The sequence below is a fragment of the Buteo buteo genome, chromosome 17 (assembly GCF_964188355.1).
Source record: "Buteo buteo chromosome 17, bButBut1.hap1.1, whole genome shotgun sequence".
Lineage (NCBI taxonomy): Eukaryota > Metazoa > Chordata > Aves > Accipitriformes > Accipitridae > Buteo > Buteo buteo.
In genome coordinates, this window is record NC_134187.1 from 2,320,584 (window position 1) to 2,346,158 (window position 25,575).

Here is a 25,575-nt window from a genome sequence, read left to right on the forward strand (position 1 = left end):
GCCTGAAGAAATGCTATTTATTTTTCTTTCTCTGTGCAGAATGAACAAGCACTTATTTTTGTTAGTTTAATTAAGATTTTTCATTAAAGAATCCCCCTGGTATGTTTATTTTTCCAGCAGGCACAATCTTTCCCTTTGTAAGAAATGAACCAGTTTTCAGATGCTGGACTGGAGCAGTAAGAAGTCCTCCTCCCCAAAATGACAAGAACAAAAATGTAAAAACTTTTAAACTTATTTTTTTTTTCCCCAGGAGGGTGGGAAAGCCATTAGCTACCCTCAGCATGGCTGTTACTGGTAGGAGTCAGAGCTTTGCACCTCAAATAAGGCTTTTGGTATGACAGCCCAATTGCATCGGTTGCCTTTCAGTAGTGAACCAAGCTAAAAACTAACTGTTGAGCCTGAGTACATTTCTACTCCTCTTAATCAGCACAGCAGCCCACTCCCAGCCCCGAATTACCTTCAAACTACTGTGCTTTTAATACGACTTCCACCGCAGCAGCTTTCAGATGTTAAGTCTCAAGGCAGCCTGCAAAGGAGGATGGTACAATTTCTATTTCATGTAAGAGGAAAGCGAGGCACTGCTCCAGGAACATGTCCAAAATCATCCATCAGAAGCAAGACTAGATTGGCTCTCCCTGGTTCTGTCAAGTTAGGCAGCACTGAGAGATTTCCATGGGGGGCTAAGAGCAGCAGGGTTTATTTGGGCCAATTATACACTAGTCACACCTGTGGAGTAGCTATTGTGGTCCATACAGGCTGTCTCACTCCTCACATTTAAATATTTCCTTAATACCTTGAGATCAGTAAAGCCTCTCTAACCTGTCTGTCTGTATAACAAGGCCATGCTGGGTGAGTACATGAGGAGGTTATTCTCCCCTGGTGTGCAAGGCTGGTTGGACTGCGTAACTTCAGCAAAGACAGCAAATCTCTCTTGTCTTCTCACCCTCGTACACCTGCAGAGTCAGAGACACAGAGCTCGACTGAATCTTTTACGTCAGTGAATGCGCAGCCCTGTTACTGCAGGGCTCCATGTCATATAACCACACAAATCTCACAGAAACGTCCCCGTGTGTCTCAGCACCCGGCTAGTTCAGCTCTTGGGTTCTGGCTCAAGGGAATCATCCTTACTACAAGGAGCTACAACTTGGCTCTACCCCAGCCGAGGTCTTGACTCTTTGTAGATGGGCTTTAATGCTTCTTGCTCTTTGGGTCCTGGGAACTGAGCTCTCAGAGCCTGTTTACTGCCAGGGAGTCGCAGCTCCGCTCATCTGTACCCACATGGCCTCCAACAGCAGTTTGGTGAGGGGACAAGTCCCAGGCCAGAGCCCACGCTGACCCAAAAGCTTGGTGGAGCCAAGCTGGGAGGGTCAGCCGTGGTTCAGAAGCACAGCATCACACGGCTGTAACGAGGGGACGGCAGCATGCTTCATAAGCAGCCATAAAGTGCTAATTACTGAATTTGCTTCCCCTTCCCCAAAAGACATCAGCAAAAACAGAGGAATTTCGGGTTTGTGGTGTACCTTGGCTGTGCCGGCAAACTGATTTCTTCCTTGTTCTTTGCCCCAAAACAAGCTCTTCATGGTGAATTGTTACACTTGCTGATAGCTCCCGCAAGGTCCCCTGTGACTCCTCCGTGGCAGCACACTGACTCGGATTTGCTAATACTCAGTCGCTCAAGCACAGCCTTCGCCAAGCAGAAACTACTGCCTTCGTGGTCTGCCCACCAACACGCCGCTGGACCGCCCGTGCTCAGCCAAGGCAGATGCAACGAGCGCTAACACACAGCCTCGGGTCCGGCTTCTTAAAGCAACAAGTGAAGTCCCTTATAATTATAAATGCAAATGAGTAGATTCACAAAATGAAGGCTCTGGAGCCCTGGCACCAAAGCTGCAGCTGGTCTAGGTAACAAGCAGAAAGACGCTCTCAAGGACTCCTATATTACAAGGCCCACTCTTCCCTCTCCCCCTGCCTCCTCAGCTCAGCTGAGTGTATCACATGGCCTCTGCGTGTTAAGAATAATCTTTCTGGAGATTTAATTACAAGATGATAAAGAAGCTGAGCTACTGCAAATGTTGTAAACTCTTATGAGCATTAATGCTACTGCAACGAGGTTTTCATCACATTAATGATACTATTTCTCTCACGCCCATGACATACACACAAAGCAAAGGCATGGATGCTGGAGTCTGTACATCCAATCGAACAGAAATCTTTCATGTGTATGAAATGTAATGTGGAAACTGCAATAGCAAATAGTTTTCATTACAGAGCTGTTCTTCCACTGCCTTAATCTCCCCAAATCTATAATCTGAAGGAGTAGTTATATTTTACAAATGTGTACATACACACACAGGCGGATGTGGAATAGGCATGCAGATGCTTTTATAAACCACAGAATGTGCTTCCTCCTTGGCAGTCTTACTATGCTTTTTATTTTTAACACCAAATAAATACAAAACAATCCAATAAAAAACAAACAGCAGTAAATCTGAGAAATTGGTCGCTTTTAAAAGCAATACTATTAACTAAGTTTAGGCCCCAAATATATGGTTTGGGGAGTGAAAAACCTCCCCAGGTCTGCAGTACAGATAGCTTTGTATAAATGACTCAGTACTTCAACCAGGATTTGGGATTGTCGGGGCTGAAAGGACAGGTTTTTGGAAGGTAGAAACAAAAGGCACTTAAATCTAAAAGGTTTTTTGTAAGCACTAGGAGTTTAACTACTTTATGTACTTTTGAAATATCTTCCTGAGATATCTTTTGCGTGTCTCAGTGAAGAGCCTAGAACTAGGTGGACAAATCTGGTCGTAACGGGTGAGGGTGCAAGCATCAATAAACACTTTGCATTGCTAAAGCATACAGCTTTTCCAAAATCCCTCTGCTTTTGCAGGGAATGGCCAGGCTCTTGCTGCTTCAAAGCTATTCTACATGTCCAGCATAGCCCCTTTTTCTACTTCTATTTTTGTCATCTTTGCCTTAACAGCTTTCTCATTCCCCTTCGTGCCAGTGAAATACATGTCTACTAATGCAGATGGGGGACAGACAGGAAATTGGATCTGGTGACAAGGAAGAAGCAGTGGGGAGAAAAATAAATCTCTTAATATCTAAGGCCATTGTTTCAATATTCCTACAGAGTTTTCTCAGGTAAAGGACTGGGGCATACATTGCTGAGAGGGTCACACAGAGAAATGTCTGCATTTCACCCTGACCTTGTAAATATACACTCTACTTATTTACTCTGCAGTTCCTATCTCCTATAAGATTACAACTCCCAATTTTACAGAACAGGAATCCCCTCCAAAGTATTCCAAAACCAGTTAAAAATAAAATTTTAAAAATAGATAGATATTAAAAATACTTCCTTGCTCCTCCATGAAGGGGAAGGTGGTTTCTGGTCTCTCTGAATCAAGAAGTTCTCTTTCTCTCCCTGAGGTCACCCTCTGGAAAGCTCTTAGCTCTGGTGCTCTGGGGTCTTTCCTTGCAGAGCAGCATGATGTCCATGAGCTAGAATTTCTGCAGGAATTTGAGAACCAGGTCACGCAGTTTCACCCTCAAAGGTTCATCGTTGTCACAGATGATGTGTGTGGAGTCCTCCTCAATCTGAATGAGGGTTTCTGCCTCCTGGAGGAGTACGATGTGGCCCTTAGCTGTATCCTCCACCTTCACGTCACTGAAACCATGCTAGATGTAGTGTTGGGGAGGGAATAATAAAGAGATGTTACTACAACTCAGGAAAACAGGCAGAGATGAAAGATTGGGGCACAGTGAGGAGGAGAGGGGAGAATGGCTATGAAATACAGAGTGACACTGCAGATATCCTAGATCTCTGGGATCTGCAGAGGAAACACGCATAGGCTAAGCTAAATATGACCCTCATCATACAGATGGATAAACTATAGAACAGGGAAGCTAAAGCCAACATTTTCCACTACATCAGGTCACTGCATGTGCAAAATCTTGAGAGACAAAGAGGACAAAGGGCTCCTTTAACTGCAGAAATGACCATCTGCTGCCATTACTGCCTCAAAGATGATAGCGGAGAGCTACTGAACCCCAGGGCAAACTTCCTCACAGACAATCCTGCCCTTTTTCCTTCTAATTTTCTCCAAGGAGTCATGCAGGCGAGAACAGGGCTCCACAGAGCAGTAACCAACAGCTTGCAAGTTCAGCCACCAAACCCCCTGTCCTGCAGCTCCCCAGAAAGCTTCTCCATCAGTGGAGACATTTCCAGGATCTCTTCTTCACTTGGTCACGTCATTTTCACATAACTCGTAGGAACTTATATTTTTGAGATCTCCTCCCCACTGTTCAAATTTATGGGAAATCAGCTGCTGAGTCCAAAAGTTACACGGGTGAAGTTCACCCACCCAGAGTGACCCCAAAAGCTCTGCTTCCACAGGAAACCAGGAGGACATGACTGGCATGAGGACCCTATATCAGGAATTGCCTCCACAGGGAACTATTCCCTCCATACTCAGTGCAGGGACACATTCCCTGATGTACTTTGCTAGCTCATTAGCCCCTCTCCATTTCAAGCCACACTAAAATTATTTTCCCTCTCTGCTAACAAAGCAGCACATTTTTGGGATTAGTAAAAATCTGCTTGAACCTCACTTGCCACCAAAAACTTATTACCTTCTCAAGTGTCTGCACAAACTGGTCCACAGGAATGGAGCCGCTTAGCAATGGCTTCAAAGGCTTACACTCTGGCACGTCATCACTCACTCGCTTTCTCTTCTTGCTGGCGGGAGGCTGCGGAGGTTTTGGAGGGAGCTAATGGATGAGAAGGTGCACAGTAACGCAGTGAATCACATCAGCCTATTATAATTTAGTTGGAATAACAACTACATGAGATAGAACAGGAATACTGATTTTGTTTTCTGTGACTAAAAGGGAACATTGCAGTGCTGAAGAAGAGAGGAGACACCAGCCTTGGGCTCCACTGCAGCTCTGCACACACAAGACACCACATACAGAAATAAATTAGCAGTTTTAGTTCAAATCTCTGTCATCTTAAAATTTCTGTCAAATTCAGTTCTGTTCAAATTTCCGTCATCTTAAAAGGCCTGTCTGACTCAATTCAAGACTGAAACTTTCTATTTTAGCATTCAAGTTCCCTGCAATATTTTCTAGGAATCAATGCCTTAAAGAAGTCAATGCCTTGAAAATTACACTCTAAAAGATGCAACAAGTTGAAAACTAGGCAAATTCAGAGCAGTAGCTACTTGGGGAATGAGAAAAACGGGTAATCTATTTCTCACTGGCCTCAGAAAAGTGAGTCTTTAGGAAGAACTTGAATACAGACAGGGAGGCGCGAGAGATGCTGCAGTGCCTGAAAAATCACTGGAGTATTATCTATGTATAATTTTGTCCTGCTTCAGAAAGCTATTTGCCTTAACTCATGCCTGAGACCCTTCTCTGTTAGCAAGGAGGGGGAAGCAGGGTTAGCACATGCAGCTGTAGCTAACCTGGCACTGTGCGTTGCTGCGCGTGGGGGCAAGGTGCGGGGTTAACTAAGCACTTCTGAAAGACCATTTCATGGAGATGAAAACCAGATTCCTACAAAAAAAACAGTGAGGAAATTATCGTGTAAAGTAAGTCTATGTGTCCTGTGCCAAGTTAGTTAGGTCAGGGAAGTGTAAGTGCTAGTCTTTCCCAGTGAACTAGCAACTCAGTCCCTGGGAAAAAGGAGCTGGGGAAAATTTCTCCAAAATTCTGGCAAGACCATTTGCCAGAGATGTGTCTGCACAACACACAGGGAATTTGCCTGAAGCAACCCCAGTGCCTTGTAGCACACTGTACACTGCAGGTGACAGACTGGGCTCCTCGCAACTTGGTGTCTTTCCCGTCATGTAGCATCATGTCTGAACCTGCTGCTGTGATGTCCCTGCGTGTCTTTCAACAGCCAGGGAAGAGTGGTTTTCATCCTTGGGAGAGAAATGCCGCCTGCTCAAGCTCCAGCTCCACAAGCAGGAATGCACTTGAGTCACTTTACAAAACCCACTATTTTCCCTTTAGTTGGTGGGCCTACGTGCACATACCATGTTATTTGTGCATGAATCACTCACATGGCTCTGTGTTCGTAGATTGAGTTTTTGGCACCTGTCTACACACAGCTTCTGTAACTCCCAGAGGTCCCAGGCTCAGCCAGTACTGACAGATACCGCTGTGCTGGCCTACCTCCATTCATTTATGAGGGCTCTGGCATTTTAAGCCTAGGTCTAAGTTTATTTGGCATCAGATATCAGAGTAGAGAAGAGAGTAAACGAACAACACAAAGGGGAAAGCAGCCTCAGACCAACTGCATTGCAATACTTCAATTTTTTCAGTGTTGCCTAGTGTTTCTAGGGAACTGACTTGGAAAAAGTAAGACAGCATGTCTGCTGTGCACCGATATAAATCCTTAACCAATCTTTATGTCCCTGCATTAAAGACAATACCATACTGGGCCCTCTTCCCAAGTGTAGTGGGCCCAGCCCAGCTCTGCAGCCCAGCAGGAGAGGCAGCGTCATGCAGAGTGTGGCTTCACTGAGCTCCCTGCACGCTCATGTGTGAAACGAGAAAGGGGACCAGGGCATCCACTGCTGAGCAGGTCCACCAGACATCATCTCTTTCTGCGGAGCACTAATGCCAGGAATTGCAGCGTCAGCCTAAAGGAGGTGGTAGGAAGAGAGTGTACACTCTTACTTTGTACAAGGGTGCACAATCTGCTTCTTGGGGAACAGGGCAACTTAAGGAAGACAGTCCCTTCACACATCTAATGTTTTAGGTCACCCTCTGACCCTCAGTTCTAAGTCCATGAGAGGCTGACTGATGTTGATCCTGGTGTACAGGTTATGGAAGACAGCAGTATGATTTGCAGCCTCTCCTCAGGAATAATCTCACTTCCCCTTTTATCTTAGCCAGGCACATGGCCAACGAAAAGAGGGTAGAGAGATTTATTTGCATCCCACTCTCTACTCTAAGTGTAATTCCTCAATCGCACATGCCAGGACAAAGCATCTGACAAGGACTCTGCTCCGGTGAGGAAAGAGTTGTTGGAGGGGTTGCCTCATGAGAACAGCTGGGGTCCCAGATGGCAGGAAACCCGGTGTGAGGATATTTTTCTCCCGTTCCCATTATACTGTACCTGCAGCACATGCTTGTTGTCTTTAGTATGCAACACGGCAGAAACTGTTGCTAAGGAAATACCAGGCTTAATCTCCAAGGGCACAAGTGAATCTGCAAGCTAAAGCAAAAGAAGGATTTTATTCAGCAAGTGATAATCTCAAAATTTGTATGAATCCAGCTGTGATTTAAATTGGCAGCACGGTATTTTTAAACATGGACTAATGAACTGTAAACATAAACCCACTGATACAATGACAGAGTGCTCCCCTTACCTGCTTAGCCCTCCTCCTTAAAGCTACTGATTTTCACACCATTATCAGAGTAATGCGAGGTTTTCAGTGACCAAGGCAAGTCTCACAAAATATAACAATTAAAGAGAAAACCTCATTTAAAAAGACATCAACTGCTTTAATAATAATTTTGATTAGTAAAACTCATAATGCAATTTGTCATTATTTATTATGCTTGTTACGCACATGAACAATGAAAAATTAAAGCCAGTTTCCTTTCAGTTCCTTAGTGCTGCGGCATTCTGTCTGCAGAACAGCTGGAAGAAAATGGTTTGTCCTTAAAAACCCAATGGCTCTGTTGACTGGTTTGAAATTTTTCCTTACAACACTGCACAGAAACCCTTCCACTGCCTTTTATATAATTCTTCTCTGAAAGAAATAAAATTTAGTCTTGGCTTCAACTTTGAATTCAATGGCAACCTCCCAAGATCCTCAGCATTGAGAGTGTTGGCAGTGAATGCATAGCGGGCAGTACTGCACCTGCTGAAACTTGCAGAAGTTGGCCAGCTGGGAAGCACCTCTTCCAGCCACATTTCCCAAGGAATGCTACAGAAAACAGTGCTTGTGAACACAGAAAATTATTCCCTTTTTCCCTCCAAGGGAGTCCTAGATGACAATACACTGTGCAGCAGCCGCCCTGGAGTCCTATCCACGAATACAGCCAGGATCTAGTCCTAGATAAACAGGTACCTTCACACTGCATGGGCCATCAGCCCAAGCAGTTTCCAAGTATCACTCCCGGCCAGGCACGCTCCTGTTAGTCACTGTGGACCTGAAGGCAAGGATGCGTGAAGTGTGCTCTGTGTCTGGGGGGAAACCCTGCAGGTGATTCACAAAACAAAAACAGGTAAGATGGCTCATGCGTTACACCACTGGATGGGGGGACTTTTCAGTTGTGAAGACAAGTCACACCTAAAGAGACAGAATCTACGTGGCTGTTTTTCCTAACAGTTGTACCACCAACCCACCCGGACCATCAACCTATCTCATGCAGAAAGGGCCTCTACAAGATGATCTTCAGCTGAACTCCATTCCCTTTCACCTTCAAACACATGGCACCTCCAGTTGGAGCCATATATTAAGAAGAGCTTAACCTCCAGGTAAAGGAGTTCTTTTGAAACTTCAGCCATCTACTGTAGCGCTTCCCCAGAGCAGAGCTCTGGAGAAGCAGCTATTATCATTGTCCTACCAGCAAGGCAACATCAGCTCTCTTTACCTTGCCAGATGCTCCCATGCCTGAAAAGCAGGAAAAGAAACTAAATGGATTTTAGAAAAGCATGGTATATTCCCATTTTGGAGATAGTGCACCTGAGGCAAAGCAAGATTAAATTCCTTACCAAAGACCACCTAGTGAATTTTCAAGAGAATCCAAACCAGGAGAGGGATGGAGCAGAACAGCTGAACCCTACCACTTCTCAAGAAATTTCAGGTACCAAAATTGTACTGCCGAGTACCCTGGTCTGCTGTAAATTATGACTACGTACGTGATCACTCTCTTACTACAAAGCTCTAATCCTTATGAATACAGAAGCAACTGAACTTGACTTAAAAAAGCACTCACTACTGGCCTAATCCTTTTGCCATCAAAGCACTGAGAAGGCTTTTCTGTTGGCTTCATTAGCAGCAAAGTTCAGCTACTCCTAATAACTTCTGAAAATCTTATATACCACTATTAAAGCTGCAGGAACATTTTGAGAGCACCTTCTTGAAGTAAAACAGTTGCATAGATGATTGTTTGGGAAAAACACAGACATTTTAAGGCTGCATTGAAATCCCCTAAATTTTGCATATTCTGACTTGGTGAATCTTAGAAATCAAAATTTCATGGAGCAATTCAGATTGCTCTCTCTCTGGGACTCTGTTCAAGATCTTTAAAGCAGACAATTTGCATACAGCCTTTACAGTTTGTTGTTGAAGGCTAAGAGAATGAAAATATAATGATAATCATTGCTTCAGACTTCCCCTGGGACCTAAAAATAGTAACACTTGCAGCAGTGTGTTAAGCTGCACTTTGCAGTGGTCGAAGGCACTTTCCATTCCCACCACCTTCCAGAGGAGGATCAATACAAAATGGGCTCTAATGAAGAATACATGGCAAAATGACAAACACTGTAAAGAGAAAGGTCCTTAAAAAACAGAGAGCCGCTTAGAATTGAAGTCCTCTTCTGCCATTGAAATACTTTGATATTAACATTTATGCAGGCTTTAACCACACAGTTGGTAAATAGCAACACTTTAATTATTAACCGTCAAAAAGACAGTAAGACAGACGTTCATTTTTATTTTCTCTAAGATATTGCTTCATCTCACAGCCCTCTCCATGCTGTGGCTAATCCTTTTATTATAGAAGTTCACTGACCCAAACCAAAAAGGTCATTTAATCACATCCAGTAATTCACCCACCAAGACCAGACAGCACTGCTATACTCCTTTCACCTGACCTCCTGCACACACAAATCACAGAACTCTTCCAAAATGCTGGATTAAAGAAACCATTTTCAAAGAGAAAGCAAATCTTGTCTATACTCCAAGCAATGGCAACTCCACCATTTCCTCTCACAAGCTGTTCCAAACTTTAATTTTCCTTGCAGCTAGGAAACCGTGTCTTATTTCAAGGTTGAATTTGTCCAACTTTCGGTTTCTGGATCTTGTTATGCCTTTGTCTGTGAGATCGAAAAGCCCCCCACTATGCAAGAATAAATGTGTCTTCCTTCCAGTCATTATCACAAGTCTAACGCCACATGCTGGCATCAAGAAAGTCACAAAAGCAGAGACACGCGGCACTGAGAACTAATATCACATTAATCAGTCCCCTGCCTATGGATGAGCACTTGGATTGCCTTAAGACAAACTTGTGTGTGTATATACGTCTAGTGTGTATTAAATTTTTTTTAATCCCTCCTGTTAAGGAAAGTTTAAAACAGAGACCAACCAAAAACCAAGAGTAATTGACACTCAGTAGTCTGAAACTGCAAGTGTTGACACGAACCTTGTAATGGCTGAGGGAGAGAAGAGTCAGCTTGGAATGTTCTGCTCCCGTGATCAGAGCTGTGCACCTATGTTCTTACAGAGTAAAGACATTTTTACCGTAAAATGCAGCTGAATCTTTTGCGTAGGATTGCATTGTCCAAAACAAAAAGAGATCTGACACATACTATGTAAGCCCAAACACTGTTGTTGTCCAAACTATAGTTGTTTATAAAGAAGAACAAAGTATGTGGGTTAGGTTACTCTGAAGTCTCTACTAAGGCCTTCATTGGGGACAACTCTCCCTAGGCTTAAGGTCGCATGCCATCTTCGGTCACCAGCCAAAAATCCTCTTGTTGGCAATAAAGAGCTGAACAATGACTGAAGCTGGGATCTGAAACTTGTACAGTAAAAAAAAAATAATAATTGAGGCTGAATAATCAAGTGAATGAAATCAGGAGAGGACCAGAATTTTAGCACATGTGGTCTTGGCCCTATGGAGGATTTTCCCAGGGACAGACATGCACAGACGTACACCAGCCAGTATTTTAACATCCAAGTTGCAGCTATACTGGCAGCGGTGACTACCAGTGATTTCCTCCTAGATTTCTGGGACAACTCTCCAAACTTCTCCTTTTTCCCTCTTCAGCTTCAAGTTTTATAAGTGCAATATCTCTTGGCCTACACTAGAGAGGACGCAGGAAGACTGACTCAGCAGGGAGAGGTGAAGTCTGAGCTGAGTGAGGCGAGCTGGATCTTCACTCTCCAGGACTGGAGCAAAGTGGAACAAGCAGGAGCACAGCAAAGCTTATCAGTAATTAAAATCCCCTTAACTTTTCAGATCCGAAATTCACTGATGTGTACACTAGATTATAGCATGTGTATTTAGAAAGGGACACAGCTGGGTTTTTACATCAACATTGAATGTGTATTTTCCAGATTTGCAAATTGTGCATAAATGTATGGTCCCTGCATTAGAGGTAGGAGCCAGAGTTGCAGCTCTCTATCAAACCAGAGAAATCAAAGACATGAAACAGAGCTGTGAAACCACTGGGCAGGACAGACCTATTATGAATTCAACACATTGCGAGTCCTTAGAACAAAGAAAGAATAAAGTTGTAAAATATTCCTTGGGGCAGAGATGAGTTTTGTTCAGTGCTTGCACAACACCTAGCGCTCAAAAATTCTACTAAGAGGTCCATTGCTCATGCTACTATACCGCAGTAATAAAATAAATGGAAGGAAAATTTAAAAAAAAAAAAAAAAAAAAAGACAAATCATTGGAAGTGGATCATATGCAACTAACACAACAGCTTTCTCTGATAAGACAGCTGCTGAGGAGCAGCCACAGTCTGTGCTTCATGAAGCACTAGCAAGGTACCACATGGAAAATTACAAACTGTGGATTTCTACAGCAGTCCTGAGGTGGGGAAAGTGCTGGTTAAAGCAAAAATATTCCCAGACAACTACTGGGCTGTTGCTGCAATTCCTGAAGGGTCAGCCTTGAGCCTACTCCCATCCAATTTTTATTAATGACCTCAGTACAGAACGAAGAGAGTGTTCAGAAGGCCCCACTGAAGTTTATAGAGGCACCCTTAATAGAAAGAAAGATCAGGCTATCATAGAGGAAGAACTAGATGACCTCAAGAACTGAAGTGAGAAAAACAAGATGAAATTCAACAGCATGAAATGCAAGGCCAGCGACTGGGCTAATGCCGAGAATTTCTGCTGTGAGCTGGCAGCTGCTGGAAATGACAGAGGTGAAGGGTCCAGGTTTATTAGTCCACCCCACGAGAACTGAGTCACAAATGTGTCATGGCCATGAAAAAGCAAATGCAACTCCAGAAAATATCAGGTAATTCTAGCAGAGATGAGCTATTGCTATTATATTGGGCCCAGCAAGATCTCATCTAAACTACTTGAACTTAAATTACCCACAATTTACAAGTAAGATATTCTGAAGGGTAGATTAGGGCAGGAGAAGTTCTCTTGTAAGAGGAAACTTAAGTATCTTGGCTTGTTTAGCCTAGCAAAAAGAAAGCTAAAAGGAGAATTTGATTATTCTACATAAACACCACAGGGAAAATACCAACAAAAAGGAAAATCTGTTTATGCTAAAACATGATGTTAAGAATAAGTATGTGCAGACCAGCCATGAATATGCATAGGTTGGAAATTAGGATGTTTCTAGCCATCAGAGACAGTGGGGGTTTGAACAGCATTCTAGTGGGAACAACAGGGGCAAAAGTCTTCATAATTTGAAGCTGGTGCCTTACATTTTTGGAGGCATGTTATAAACACTATTACTAACTGCAGCTGGGTTCTGGCCATGTAACCCCTGAGGGCACTTCCATTTCTAGGTGGAAATGATTGCTTACAGCCTTGGAGATTGCCAGGTATGAAAAGATTCTCACCCAGATCCTAGTCCCTAAAAAGGATGCAATTCGTATGTGACAGAAAAATATCCTCTTCCAATTATCAGAGAAGCTCAAAGATTTTAAGATCTGCCTGCTTTCAGAGGGAGTACACCAGGCCCTAGCGATCACAGTTTCACAGAGGTTTTTACAATAAGTAGCCCTCAGCAAAATCTGAATGGAGAACAACCTGCCTCATTCTCCATCCCTCCACTCACCTTGCTCCTCACACACATCAAATTCAGTTTCTGGATGCAGAAAAGCATCTTCCCCCTGTACCTTTAATAGGAAAAGAGTGCACAAATATTCCACATACTTAAAAGTTGTGCAATAGCCCTTTCACAAGCAGGCATGACCTGTACAGTCAGTTTTGTAAACAGAAGAAACATGGTCTTCATCCTGTCACTTATATTTGGATGGCAACGTTAGGAAAGGAAGACAATTTACCGCACCTCCTACTTCCCTGCCTCTTCTTATCCCTTCACTATTTAAGTACCAGGAGTTCTGTTGTCAAGTCACTTGAAACCAGACACAGAAAGACACAAGAGATTATAGTGTGGGCATAAGTCTCAAACAGATTCAGCCTTGGCTTTACACCATCTGCTGAATCAGGCAGAGTCTGAGTGCAGGAAGTCTGCAAGTATCAGACCCTGCAGAGGAAACAAAAAGATATGTGGTCAAACACATGCACCGAAGGGGAAAGGTCTAAAGATTTAAACAAGCCAGTGGAGTAAGCATTCATGACCAGAAAGCATATTAAACAAGGCACAAGCATGCTGCAGGCCATTGTGCACTAGAATGGAAGTTGAGGAACCTTTCTAATGAGACTTAAAGGAACAAGGGCATTTCCAACAGAGAAGAACAAACATCCTAGAACTAAGGGCATCTATATAATCATTAGTGGGTGATCCGAGTCATGTCTTGTTGGGGTTTCAGCCTCAGATTTTACAGAATTCAAGTGTTTTCAATGGGATGATTATGTTGCTAAACTAACTCTAACTTAACAGATCTTTCAGTCTCTGTGGGTCTGCTACAATTCTCTCTGGAGCAAATTTTAAAGTCTGATTAACTTCAGTGGATGAAGAATCATGCCATAAATATCTAAAGTTTTTTATATTATTGCTTGCAAATGCCTACATCTTAGCTTTACTCTTCCATAGACCCAACATCTAGTGGAGAAATAAAACAAGTTGAAGGGCTAGTCCTGCAGTTTTGAGCAATGGAACAAACCTCTTCTTTTCCATGTGCATGTTCCATGTTCAACTAATGGATCAGGGCTCCAGATCAACATGATGGCCCTTGCCCCCAAAGCCTGGAAATCAAAACAGAAAGATATGTACTGACTAACCAACAGGAACTAATCCTGGGTGGGATTATAAACAGTAGTCTCAGTACAAAAGCTAACCACTGGCTTTTTGCCAATCCTGTGCCAAAAGACAGTTTTAAGGAGGTATTTAAAAAGTGTAATGAAATAGATTTATGGCTGTTTAATGAAGCTCTTCCCCATTATGCTGCATAGCCTGGGAGCAGGCAGGAAACAGTTGTCTGAGGAACTTACAAGAGGACAGTGGAAGCCAGAACCAGCAGAAGCAGAAATCAGCCTCAAACTTGAATGAAAAATGACATGTAGGGGAAGCAAGGACACGAAATATCTTCAAAGTAAAGGCAAGCAGCTTACAGATGCAAAAGATGAGTCATTTGAAAGACATGAAAAGGGCATCAATCAAAATATTCAAAATACAGTAACTGGTTTATGGGTCAGAATGTCAAGTCAGAATGTAATGTTGTTGAAGCTGACTGGGAAAAAGGGAGGTGAGTGCCTGGCCAGAAAAGAGTGTTATCTTACAGCCAGCCATCAAAAATGAAGGAGAAACAAACCTAGATATTAATGTGGGCAGGCAAAGGCAGGCTGGGAGCAGAAAAGCAGATCCGAGTTTCATCAATCTAAATAGGACAATCTGTGGATGAGACCAACCACAGAGAAAAGGTATGGGGTGGGGGTGGGGGGGGAAGCAAAGGAAATTAAGGATAACACATTCAAAGCCCACAAAAGAAGGGAGAAGGGAGGACAATTCTCTGCAGAAGCATGGCAGGTTGAACAGCCAGGAGAGAAGAGACACGGGAGTGAGGTGGGAGACATTTTTAAGAAGAAAAGAACAGCTGATTGCATTGAACACTGATGACGTAAATCAGGAAGACGGCAGACTACAGTGGTTCTGGCTTTGTCTAAAAAAAGGTTGGTAAAAGATGGGACAAGAGTAGTTTTAGTGGAATGTCAAAAGGTCAAGTCAAACTCAGAAAGGGCCTGTGCTAGAACAAGGGAGGGACTCCAGGCAATTTTACAGACAGTGGATTCAGTGAGCTTGGAGCTGAAGGGAGGAATGATAGTAGCAGAAACAAGCAGGCTGGTTATATTTCATTTACTTTATGGTAAATGAGACTACAGCATCTTTATACAAGGGGAATAGTCAGGGGAAAAGGAACAGAGAGGTCAGGAGACTGGATAATGTAGAGTCAGCAAAATAAGTTGAGGGTTAGAAGAAAGACAGAAATTAAAACTCTCTAGTCCCTGAAACATGGAAGGAAGTTGGAGAGGTAAGATGAAAGCCATGTTTTGCATTTCTTTCTCTTAAAAAGGAATTGGCAAGATCCTACGTGGAAAGAGAAGTCAAGACAGGAGAAGGGGAGGGGGGAGTGAAAGCTACGTAATTATAATGGGCTGCCAAGTGGCTGTTTTCCTAATTCTTCTCTGCAGTAGTTCCTTATAATTTCACTTCATGTCAGGCTGTGCATTGCCCATTCACACTCTCCTATACTGGCCTGTGTCCTGAAGAACTTGCAAACAGAGTACCTTTAAAACACAGAGCCCTCACTGAAGTCAGTTTGCTGCTGAAATCAAGCGATCCGCACCATTGTTCAGCTGTAATTAAACTGGAGGCACATTATTTGCTCAAACACTACTGTTTAATTTATCTGTTTGCTCCAGAAGGTGTTTTCCATTTTCCCATCGTTCTCCTGTGAATAGACAATGCCTAACCAATTTCCAGGAAGCAGTCTTTTTTTTATTATTTTTTAAAGTGAAAGGCAGATGCAGAGAAGAACAAATTAGTTAAAGTGTAAAGGTTTCCACAATACCTCTGAGAGCCATTCCAGCCTGGTGCCTTGGGACTGTTAAAACCTCTCTCTAAACAAAGGCTGCTCTGAGTGTAAATCTCATTAACATACAACAGTCCTGCTTGACCTGACTTTGCTCTTCGGTGAAGTGATTGATATGTAGACAAGTTCCAGCAGCATAAGTAAATTTACATTAGTCTGACAGGCCAGAATCTGAACCACCGAAAGAGTTTTGGAAAGGAAATTTCATATCACCATACCGCCACTCTGTATTGACTGAAACCATGATGAGCCAACTGCTTTGGTTTTCAAAAGCTTTCAGAATCCAGACAGAAGTTTGAGCACATGTCCATTTCTGAGAAAGGGCTGTGGATGTCAGGGGAGGGCCCTGATCAGGACTCCATTGAAGCACACATTCTTTTATGAGACTTTTAGATGTGCTTTAGACACAAGTCCTAGACCTGGAGCAGATCTAGCAATTACTTTTTTTTCCAGGGTGGATTTCATCATTCCATTTTTGGCTAACATGGTTTTGACAAATAACAATAGCAAAGTTTGCTAGGAGCTATAAAATACCCTTTCCAACTGCCACTTGACCCTTCACAGAACCCCAGAGCTGGTGGTAGCCCACATGAAACAAATGCCCTTTCCTCACAGTATAGAAATTCCTATATATTCAGGCACCATTACAGACTCTTCCTGGATGAAACTACTGAAAAGGGGACATGAAGCAGCAAATACTCCCCACCAGGGAGCCTCATCTATCATATCTGCAATCCTGTCTTGCACAACCCACCCAGCAGAAGGGGAAGTTTCAGCCATTTTTTGCCACCACTGTGTAAACCCTGCCTGAAACCAACAGGCCATCTGCATCAACCTCTCAAAACCAACATCCTAATGACCTCTCTGCACAACAGGAGAGACAGACAGACAGGGCTTTTCTCCTGGGAGACGGAATGAAGCAAGCCATGCAGATGGCACATAAAAATTATTAGGGAAGTAAGGTGCTTATTTAGTGGGTTAGCATCAAAGGACATACAGGCCCCAGAAAAAGACAGTCTTTTCCTCCTTCTCCCATTTATTTGCAAACCAGACAATGATCCTTTGGGATTGACTGTTGTGACTGCTTACACAGAGTAGGAGAGATCACATAGTTACACTTCTCAGCAGTTATCAGCTATGCTGCTAAGACTCGAAGTCAGACAGGGTGGAAGACAACATACCATCCCTCCCATGCCTTATCACCACTCTGCAGGTCAAGCTGGAAGCAAAAACGAGCCTCACACCATGATGTGATGAAGACATGTTGAAATAGAGATTGTCCTGGGGAGACAGTCTGTGATCACTACAAAGTTGGTATTGCTATTCCTCTAGCAAGTTCCCTTAAAAAGAATGAGCGAGGTCTTTTTCTGAGGATGATTTGCATAACTCAGGGCTGGGGAATGGCATCCTATTAGCAGCCCTGAATCACAGCCTTGCTCTCAGAGGCAAGCAAACAACAAGTAAGGGGTCTAACTCTCAAAGAACCCCCTGAGGCAAGCAAAGACTACCTCCCTGACACCAATGGGGAAGGACAACAGTTTTCCTGAAAGTCACAGGGACAATCTGGTCTACCTAACTTTTGTATCCTATTAAAAAGTCTTTTCAGGAGTGTCATTACATACCAAGTAGCTTCTTGCAACAAGTTGGTAAGCACAGCTTTCAAACCAGGGAGAATACCTGAACATGGAAAATCACATGAGATGTTTCTACTCCCTGGGCACAGATAGCTTTGAAATTAGGACTCCTGTGTGAATACAATTTGATGTTATTTGTTAGAGGAAAAAAAAAGGCCATTTCTGTCAATATTCCTCTCTGTGCAGCTTTCTGCTCGAACACTCCAAGTTAAAGTGAATGCAATAGAAACCAGCTCTCATTTTCTACATACTTCTTTGATACCCATTTCCAGGTTGGTAAATACCATGACATTGTCTATAGTGCATCCTCCGTTCAACACCCCAGCAGTTTTGGGAAGTGCTTTTATTCCTATGCACTGTTTTTACCTAGAGGTATAGGAAGAATCCATTCACTTCAGTGACAGACAGCACCTGAAAACCACTGGAGAACTGGGTTTGAGAAATGGAGAGCATTTTCACATTAGTGGCTGCCAATGAGACTGAATCTACGTGGCCTCTTGAGCCTCAAGTATAAGGGATCTTGCTGCCAACAGCGAAGCTAACAAGAGAAACACTGACTTGTTTTCTGATGTGGTCTAGCCCCATGAGCATGGCATTGCCTTCAGACTAATAAGCTCTGCCAGGGAACTCTGCAGTCCTCGGTGTCCTTTCCAATGTGAGCTGCATTTTGTGTTTTAGACTTGTGCTGATCATACAGGAAGACTCCAACAGAGCAAGAAGCTGAACCTGCGACTCTTATGGACCAGTCTAGCTTTTAGACAACCCTCCCCCCTTGACAGGAGCTTCAAAATGTATGAGGGTTGGTGAATATTCATCTGTAGCATCCATGCTAATTTGCATTCTGTTGGCAGGAAAAGCTGGTATCCACCCTCTTCACAGGGCTGACACAACGGATAGGCTTACATACAAAGGCTCACTTAGACCCCTGCAGTTTAGAGAAAAACCCAAAGCTTCAGTGGAATCTAAATAATAGGTAAGCCATGTACTGGCTTTCTGTACTCAGAATGTACAATTTGGTTTGGTCATGCTGGTGTGAATGGAAGCCACGTTTTACTAGTCTTAGATTGAACAGGATCCAATAAATATGCAAATTTCCCCCAAAATTGAATATACATGCCATGATGGAGTTGCATCCAAGTATATTTTCTGATTAAAAAATCCCTCTTTGTCACTGGCAGTCCTCTAACCAGTGGGCTGGGCAGGCTCCTAACAGAGCTGATCCACAAAGCAGACACATGTGAAATGGTAGGAATGGGTGTTGCAGACTGGCTGAGGGATTTTGTTACATGGGTACCAGTTCTGTACCTCATGTTTGGCTTAACTAAGGGTACTTCCTCCCTCTACACTCTGAGGAAAAGTAGACTCACATATTCAACAGTTTCTAAAGGGCAGTAACGCCTGCTTGTAAAAAGCCACTGTCACCTTTGATCCAAGGACACATTTGTGCTGATTGGATTGTCAAAAAAATATTTTAAGATCATGCCTGTTGGAATATGGGTCACCCTTTGTATTATGGGTACATTTATATTTGATTTATGGGGTTAATAAATTATTAAGAGATGTTGCAGACATAAGTAGTCCAACATTATAGATGGTTACAAGCAACCCATTAACCTGTTGGACTTCAGCAGTCTGTAGGAATTAACTATTTATTGGAACTGTTGTAATACAAATGAGCCATTTCACTACTACACCTTTAACAGTGAATACCGCTCCTCAAGGGAAAGCGTATTTCTCACAGCAGGTACAGCTGGAGAACAAGAAAGACAACTCCTGGCTACTAACTCCCAGATTCTTTGGATCCTTTCCATGGCCCTGGACCACCAATTCAAACTGCAATGCCTCAACTTACTCATATTTAAACTGGAGATAACTGGCTTGCCTCACAGGTGGCTAACAGAGATTGCCATTTGTTCTGTATTTTGAGATGTGATATAACCTTGCAAAGGACAATTAACCTGAACATATTTTTTGCTTGCCCACAATGTTTTTTTCAATTCCCATTAGTTTACCAGTGAAATTCTCTCTCAGAAATGCTTCTTTCTTAGCCCTCCATTTGATAGAAAGTGCTTTACATGATCATAATCAACAGTAAATCACAGCCACAAGATATCTTTAGTCAAAGGGGCTACTGAAGCAGTAGCTTGGATTTGGCTGTATGAGCAAGAAGCCACCATCTTTTACCCCACTTGCGTTACTCACTTCTGGCATGATTTCGATCTTCTCATAGCGCCGCTTGTATGGAAGAGTCAGCACCTCTGCTCTGCGGTAGGACATTGGTGGAGGCTGGCAGTCTATCATCAGATCTGTACGATGAGACTGGGTGGGTGGTGGCTGAGTGTACTGCTCCGGGCAAACTACATGGAGAGGCTGGAAAAGAAGAGTGTGGTGACTTATAAAAGTGTTTGGTTGATTCTGCACACTGCTCTACAACAGTAATCATTGCCATAAGGAGGTCTGCAGATTGTTGTTAGCAAGCTAATTTATTTGTATGAAAACAACATCCAAAAGATGCAGTCAAGAAGATCCAGTCAGTATTGGAACAAACTGTTCAAGGAGCAGGCAGTCTTTGCTTTGTATACAACAGTGTCCAGAGTAACAAGGCCTAAATCTGTGTCTTTAATCACCACTTCAATATCAGCAGTCATGTTAGCTGCCAAAAGGATAGAATAAAGAAGAATATTCAATTGCTTTTTCTTCCAAATCATTCTCATCTAAATTAGAAGCAAATGACAGTAGTGGTGGAGACCATCACAAAATGGCATGGAGTGAGGCAGATGTATCAATATGCAAGGCTGCAAAAACATTACCACAATAAGCAACTCTGAGTTTTCATGACCTGTCAGCAATGTATTAACAAAGCATAAACAAGCTGGTTGCCCAAAAGATCACTGCAGGATTTAAGGAAGCCAAAGGACAAGACAGTGTTTCTGCAAACTGTTTTGGAAACAGCATTATACTTCAGTAGTAACATGGAAGAAGATGCTTGTCCGAAAAACAGGCAGTGGCAATTGCTATCAGTTGTGTGGTGACAAGCCAGGTCACAGAACAATGAGATAAAATGATCCAGACATTCTTAAGAGGTTTGGAATAATATGTATTTTTGTGTTCAAGTTGAAGACAGAACAAAAGGAAAAGCTCAGCCAGGAAAAAAACTGGGTATTATTTTAGTTATGTCATGAGTCAGAAAGCAAATTTCAGTAGAAACAAATTGTATGGACAAGGAGAGGCCACTAAAGCCAAAAAGAGTCAAGGGGGAAAAGCAGAGACTACATGAACGCTCTGGCCTTCTTCCTAGACAGAAGTCTGGATTTTGCAAATGGAGTAAGGAAAGCAGTGGATTTGGAAGAAACATGGGAGTGAAACTCCAGAACAGCAGTGCCAGGACCAAAGCAAGTATCGGCTCCACGATACAGAGCAGAGGAGATGGTTAAAGCTGAGGGTGCTGAGAATACTCAGCACTTGGTACCCTTTACATTAAGACTGTGTTAGACACAGCCAGGCTTATTCATACAAACATGAAAAAGAATAAGGAATAAAGTTGTTATGACTATATATACCTAAAAAGGAGGAAAGGAATGTATGCACCATTTGCTCTGTGCTCTAAGCTTTTAGGGATCTTCCAGCCACTCTGTGCAGAGATTGGCAGTCATGCCATATTAATTTTGGAGCAGGATGATAAAGGAGAGCTCAATGCTGTGTGCTCTCTCATAGAAAAAAGGATTTGGGTATTGTCTTGATTTTGCTATTGTTTAATGTAACAGTTGTTCACAATTGACCTATTTATTTCAGGTGTGTGAAGAAAGGTTAGAAAAGGCAACAGAAAATTCATTACCTGGACTTCTTTGAGTAATTTAGACACCTGAATAAAATTCAGTCTTGTGTCAATGGGACAGTAAACACATTTCATTGCCAAAGGTTGATAAGGAGCCAGGGCATCCAGATAAGAGAAATCGGGTTCTGAAAAGAGAAATGTTGAAAACACTGAATGCCTATTAAGAACAAAGATGGCCCAATTCCTCTCTGATTCCACATTCTAGTCTAGACAAGCTGTTGTTCAGCAATGTTAATTCTGTTACAGATTTCTCTTCCCTTCTTCCTCCCCCCACCCGTTATTTTCAGTTAATTTGATGAAAATTATGCCCACAATTAGTCTTATCTTAATCAAGCAACAGAGCAATACTATTTCATTTGAACACATTATTGCATGATTTTTATAACAAATTTAATCAAGACAAAAACATAATCTCTTATTTTTAATCAGATCCTGTAAAAGAGGGCAAGATGTACACATTTTTGGTACCATAAGGTAACCCAAATGTCAGCTTGTTTTTCACTATGACTAAAACACAGCATAAAGATCGTATCTTGAGAATGTGTCCAATGTCCACTGCTGCAGACACATTACCTCCCAACTTCTCTTCTTCCTTACAGTATACATATACCTTTTCTTTTTTTAATCTAAATGCCAGGTTTAGACTGGTGGAAAAACAGGGGTCCAAATTTTAATGTAACCCAAGAGGACCTGTAGGGAGCCCTCCTGTTGGAGGGACAGGGAATTGGGCTTTTTCCAGTTATGCCAGCAGAGCAGTTCTAGTTCAGGCCAGTATGAACTGAAGGTTGCTTGCGGTAGCGGGTATCCAGAAGGAAAGATGGGCTGTGATAACTTTATCAGTTGGTATCTTTATTAGACCTAGCAAGTCTCAACTTCCCTTTGTACTCTTATTACTGACTTTTAAAAATCAGATTAGAGGTTTCCCAGGGAAAAATCATGCACTGACTGGGCTTTTACTCACACAGAGACTAATACAACATTGAGAATACTACAGAAAGAAACTATTTTTTTGGTGAATGAAAAACGTAGGTCTCATAGGTGACACAGTGTAGCATACAAGTAGCCACTTGATTCTGGAGGCCACCAACTAATGATGTGGAAAAGCTTATGCCATCACTATCTATCTGGTAATTGTGGGATAGATCACATAAAGGGAATGCTAGGAAAAGAAAAACTGATATTAGTTTGGTAAATACAGAATGAAAAAAAGAGAAGGGGATGCATGAAAGACTTATCTGCTAGACTATTTTGAACCACAGGGCCTCAAAGGACAACCTGCAGAGTGAAGTGCAGATGCGAACGACCAAGCCTTGCTAGCAAACGGTATGAGGTATTTCTCTGGTATCTGCTCAGGCTGTGTAAAAGGATGAATTTAAAGGAAACTTAAATACAGAGACTTCAGTCTAGATTTAGACAGCCATCTTCTATGTTCTTATATCACCCTGAGGAGACCACTGGCTGCATTTCTCAAGTAGACAGCAAGAAAAAAATGTCCTTAAAAAGTTTACCACAGGAACTTCAGCTTCCAGCATGGCATCTGACATTCAATATTGGGCCTCATTCTACTGATAAAGACAAGTTAATTGCTAGCCTAAAAATCTGCTGCTGGCTAAGTATCAGTGATCATGATGTGGTTATATTTACCCTGTGAGAACAGAATATAGCATCAGCCAATGATACATATGTTTGGAACTGTCAAAGGGATAATTTTCCCAAGTTTAAAGCAATTGTCAGAATAACTGCATGGGCACATCAAAGTGAGAAATATTAACAAAAAATGATAGTTGTACAAGAACATCTTACTAGACGCCCAAAAACCCATGAATCTAGAAACATGAAATAAAAATTGTACCGGGCAAAAAGCCATGCTAGTTAAAAGCAGATGTGTTAGTGGCAATGAAACAAAGCCTAAAAATATCATGTAAAAAATGGGAGTTAATGGCAGTTAAATTTAATAGCAATGAATAGAAGTTTAAAAATAAGAATACTAAGAAGGTAGCTAGTTGAAGAATGGCCAGTGGACAATTAGGATTACTTCAGAAGACATTTTAAAACCCACTTGGGAAAACCAGAAAACTTAAGTCAGGCATAGGTCCTCTGCTAGAGATGTACAATGAAATTGCAAATAGTAAGTTTAAAAAGTTATCAGAAGAGAACTTTTCCATCCCATCTTGTATTGTGGATGACACAGAGATTTGACTGCTTTTATCCGAGAATGCCATGAGGCAGCACCTATTCAGACTAAATATTTTTGAATAAGTAGGCTCAGAAAATGTACAGACATGGATTTTTGATCTAAGAATCCAAAATGGCACCAAGTCTACAGTATCTCTGAAGGAATTCTAACACAGGACTTTGAAGATTTAGAACACGTGAAAAACATAACTTGAGCTAGTCTCACAGTGAACTCATGTGACATAGGAATAGCTGTTTTGAAACTACCAAAAAAACAGAAGTCACCTGTCTGATGGAAGACAGTGCTTGTCAAGGACACATATTGACTTTTTCTGACAGAATTACAGGTCTTTAGCTTTTCCCCCAAGACATCTGATTTACTACTGTGTGACACCGAGTTATAAAATCTTCCACTGAAGATGCACTAATGTGGCATGCATGAGCTGTTTTTAAGATCTCCTAGGGAGTTAGTTTTTAAAGCATTGCTGTTATCGGAGAGAGAGCAAGAAGCAGACTTCTTTCTACCGTGTTTTCTTCTAGAATTTTTGTGGCTTAGTGGTGTTCAATATTTTTGATCAATAATCTATTCAACATTGCTTCAGCGGTAACATTTGCAGATGACACAAGCAAGCAGAGCAGCACTACAGCTCACTCACAGCTGGTGTCCTGTCTATTGGCTTCAGCTGCTGTTTTAGTCTATATTCTCTTGTAGTTGTTTTTTACATTACAAATTGGCAAGGTGGAGACTACCTAGCTCCTGTGGACTGAACAAGCAGTGTCATCATTAACAATACCACCTGGCCTGTAGTTTAAAGGTCCTAGTTACTAGAAACCAGGAATCTTTCACAGGAAAAGCTAGAACTTCATCCGCTATCACATACTGCTTCAATGGACCAAATTTCTTTTGTAACTACAGGGGATGTTATCTTAAAACAGGACAAGCTAAATAATTAAATAATAAAAATCCTGGGCATCAATGGAGGTGCTTCAGATTTCCACTGGAGTTAAGAACAGAAGAATTTAATCTGCTAGGAGTTTCTGTGCACAAAGATGTCTTTGTTCCAGCTGAGACAGTCATAGGGAAGGAGGAACATCCTGCCGAGTAGATATGCTTACAGACAGAGACAGAGTCCAAAAGCCACGTATGGACAAATTTAGGAAACAAACCACCACAAGCACCTGGGACCACTGTGCACTCCAGGGTCATCACAACCAAAGCAGATCTCAACTGCAGTTTCATTTGAAGGATAAACTGGGAATGAATCTCAAAGATCATGACCTAAGGTATCCCCAGGCTGTTAGGACTGCCATTCAGATGCCTTAACAACTTGCCAGGGCCAAGTTCTAATAGAAGTCTGCTCTATTTCCTCATTTCACAGAAGGATTACATTTTAATACAGAAAGGTCAATTACCTCTCCCTACAAGAAGGCACAGAATAAGAGTTCTTGCCATTAAAGGCCAGTTTCTGACACCCTTGCTGACGGTGGGTAGCACATTCAGAACTGTGATTAATGCCATGGATTTCCTAGGGATTTATGAAATACATAACCCAGCAAAGGGTGTACACGCTCTGGTTTTAATTGAAATCTCAACTGGTGTAGAATTCATTATTTCCAAGACAATGCATATCTATATTGCAATTTTACCAATTACTGTAATTAGGGCGTATCTCCTGAAACTACCTCAAAGGTCAGGAACGATGGGTAGTGTAACAGCTATGACGTTAGTGCTGTGGTACCATGCACCATTTCCCAGCATAAACACAGTGTAGATTTATGTGTCTTACCTGCTCAGCAGGAACCCCCTTGTATCTTCCCTCCCCTTGCAGTAGGGCTAATTACACACTTCTTTAAATCTTTCCAAATTGGTTTAACAGTATCAGGATACTGTGACACTTTTTGGTACCAATACTGTGAAAGAGTCAAAGGGACTTGCTCATCACTAGCCTCAAGTCTACAGTTAAAAAACAAAGGAAAGAAATAAAACTTTCCCA

The 25,575-nt window shown here is 42.2% G+C and overlaps 1 protein-coding gene across 6 annotated transcripts in view; it reads right to left on the reverse strand.

Moving 5' to 3' along the window:
- Positions 1-457: 457 nt before the first annotated feature.
- Positions 458-25,575, reverse strand: part of INTS9 (integrator complex subunit 9) — a 72,864-nt gene continuing 47,746 nt past the window's right edge. For 3 of the 6 annotated variants that reach the window (XM_075048903.1, XM_075048905.1, XM_075048906.1), the window contains exons 13-17: positions 21,407-21,531; positions 19,774-19,941; positions 7,130-7,228; positions 4,636-4,773; positions 458-3,681 (exon numbers count right to left, since the gene is read on the reverse strand). In XM_075048903.1, coding sequence (XP_074905004.1) covers positions 3,505-3,681; positions 4,636-4,773; positions 7,130-7,228; positions 19,774-19,941; positions 21,407-21,531 — 707 coding nt within the window. In that variant the 3' untranslated portion in view covers positions 458-3,504. The remainder of the gene's footprint in view (positions 3,682-4,635; positions 4,774-7,129; positions 7,229-19,773; positions 19,942-21,406; positions 21,532-25,575) is intronic. The other 3 variants (XR_012653286.1, XR_012653284.1, XR_012653285.1) reach the window with 3 other exon arrangements.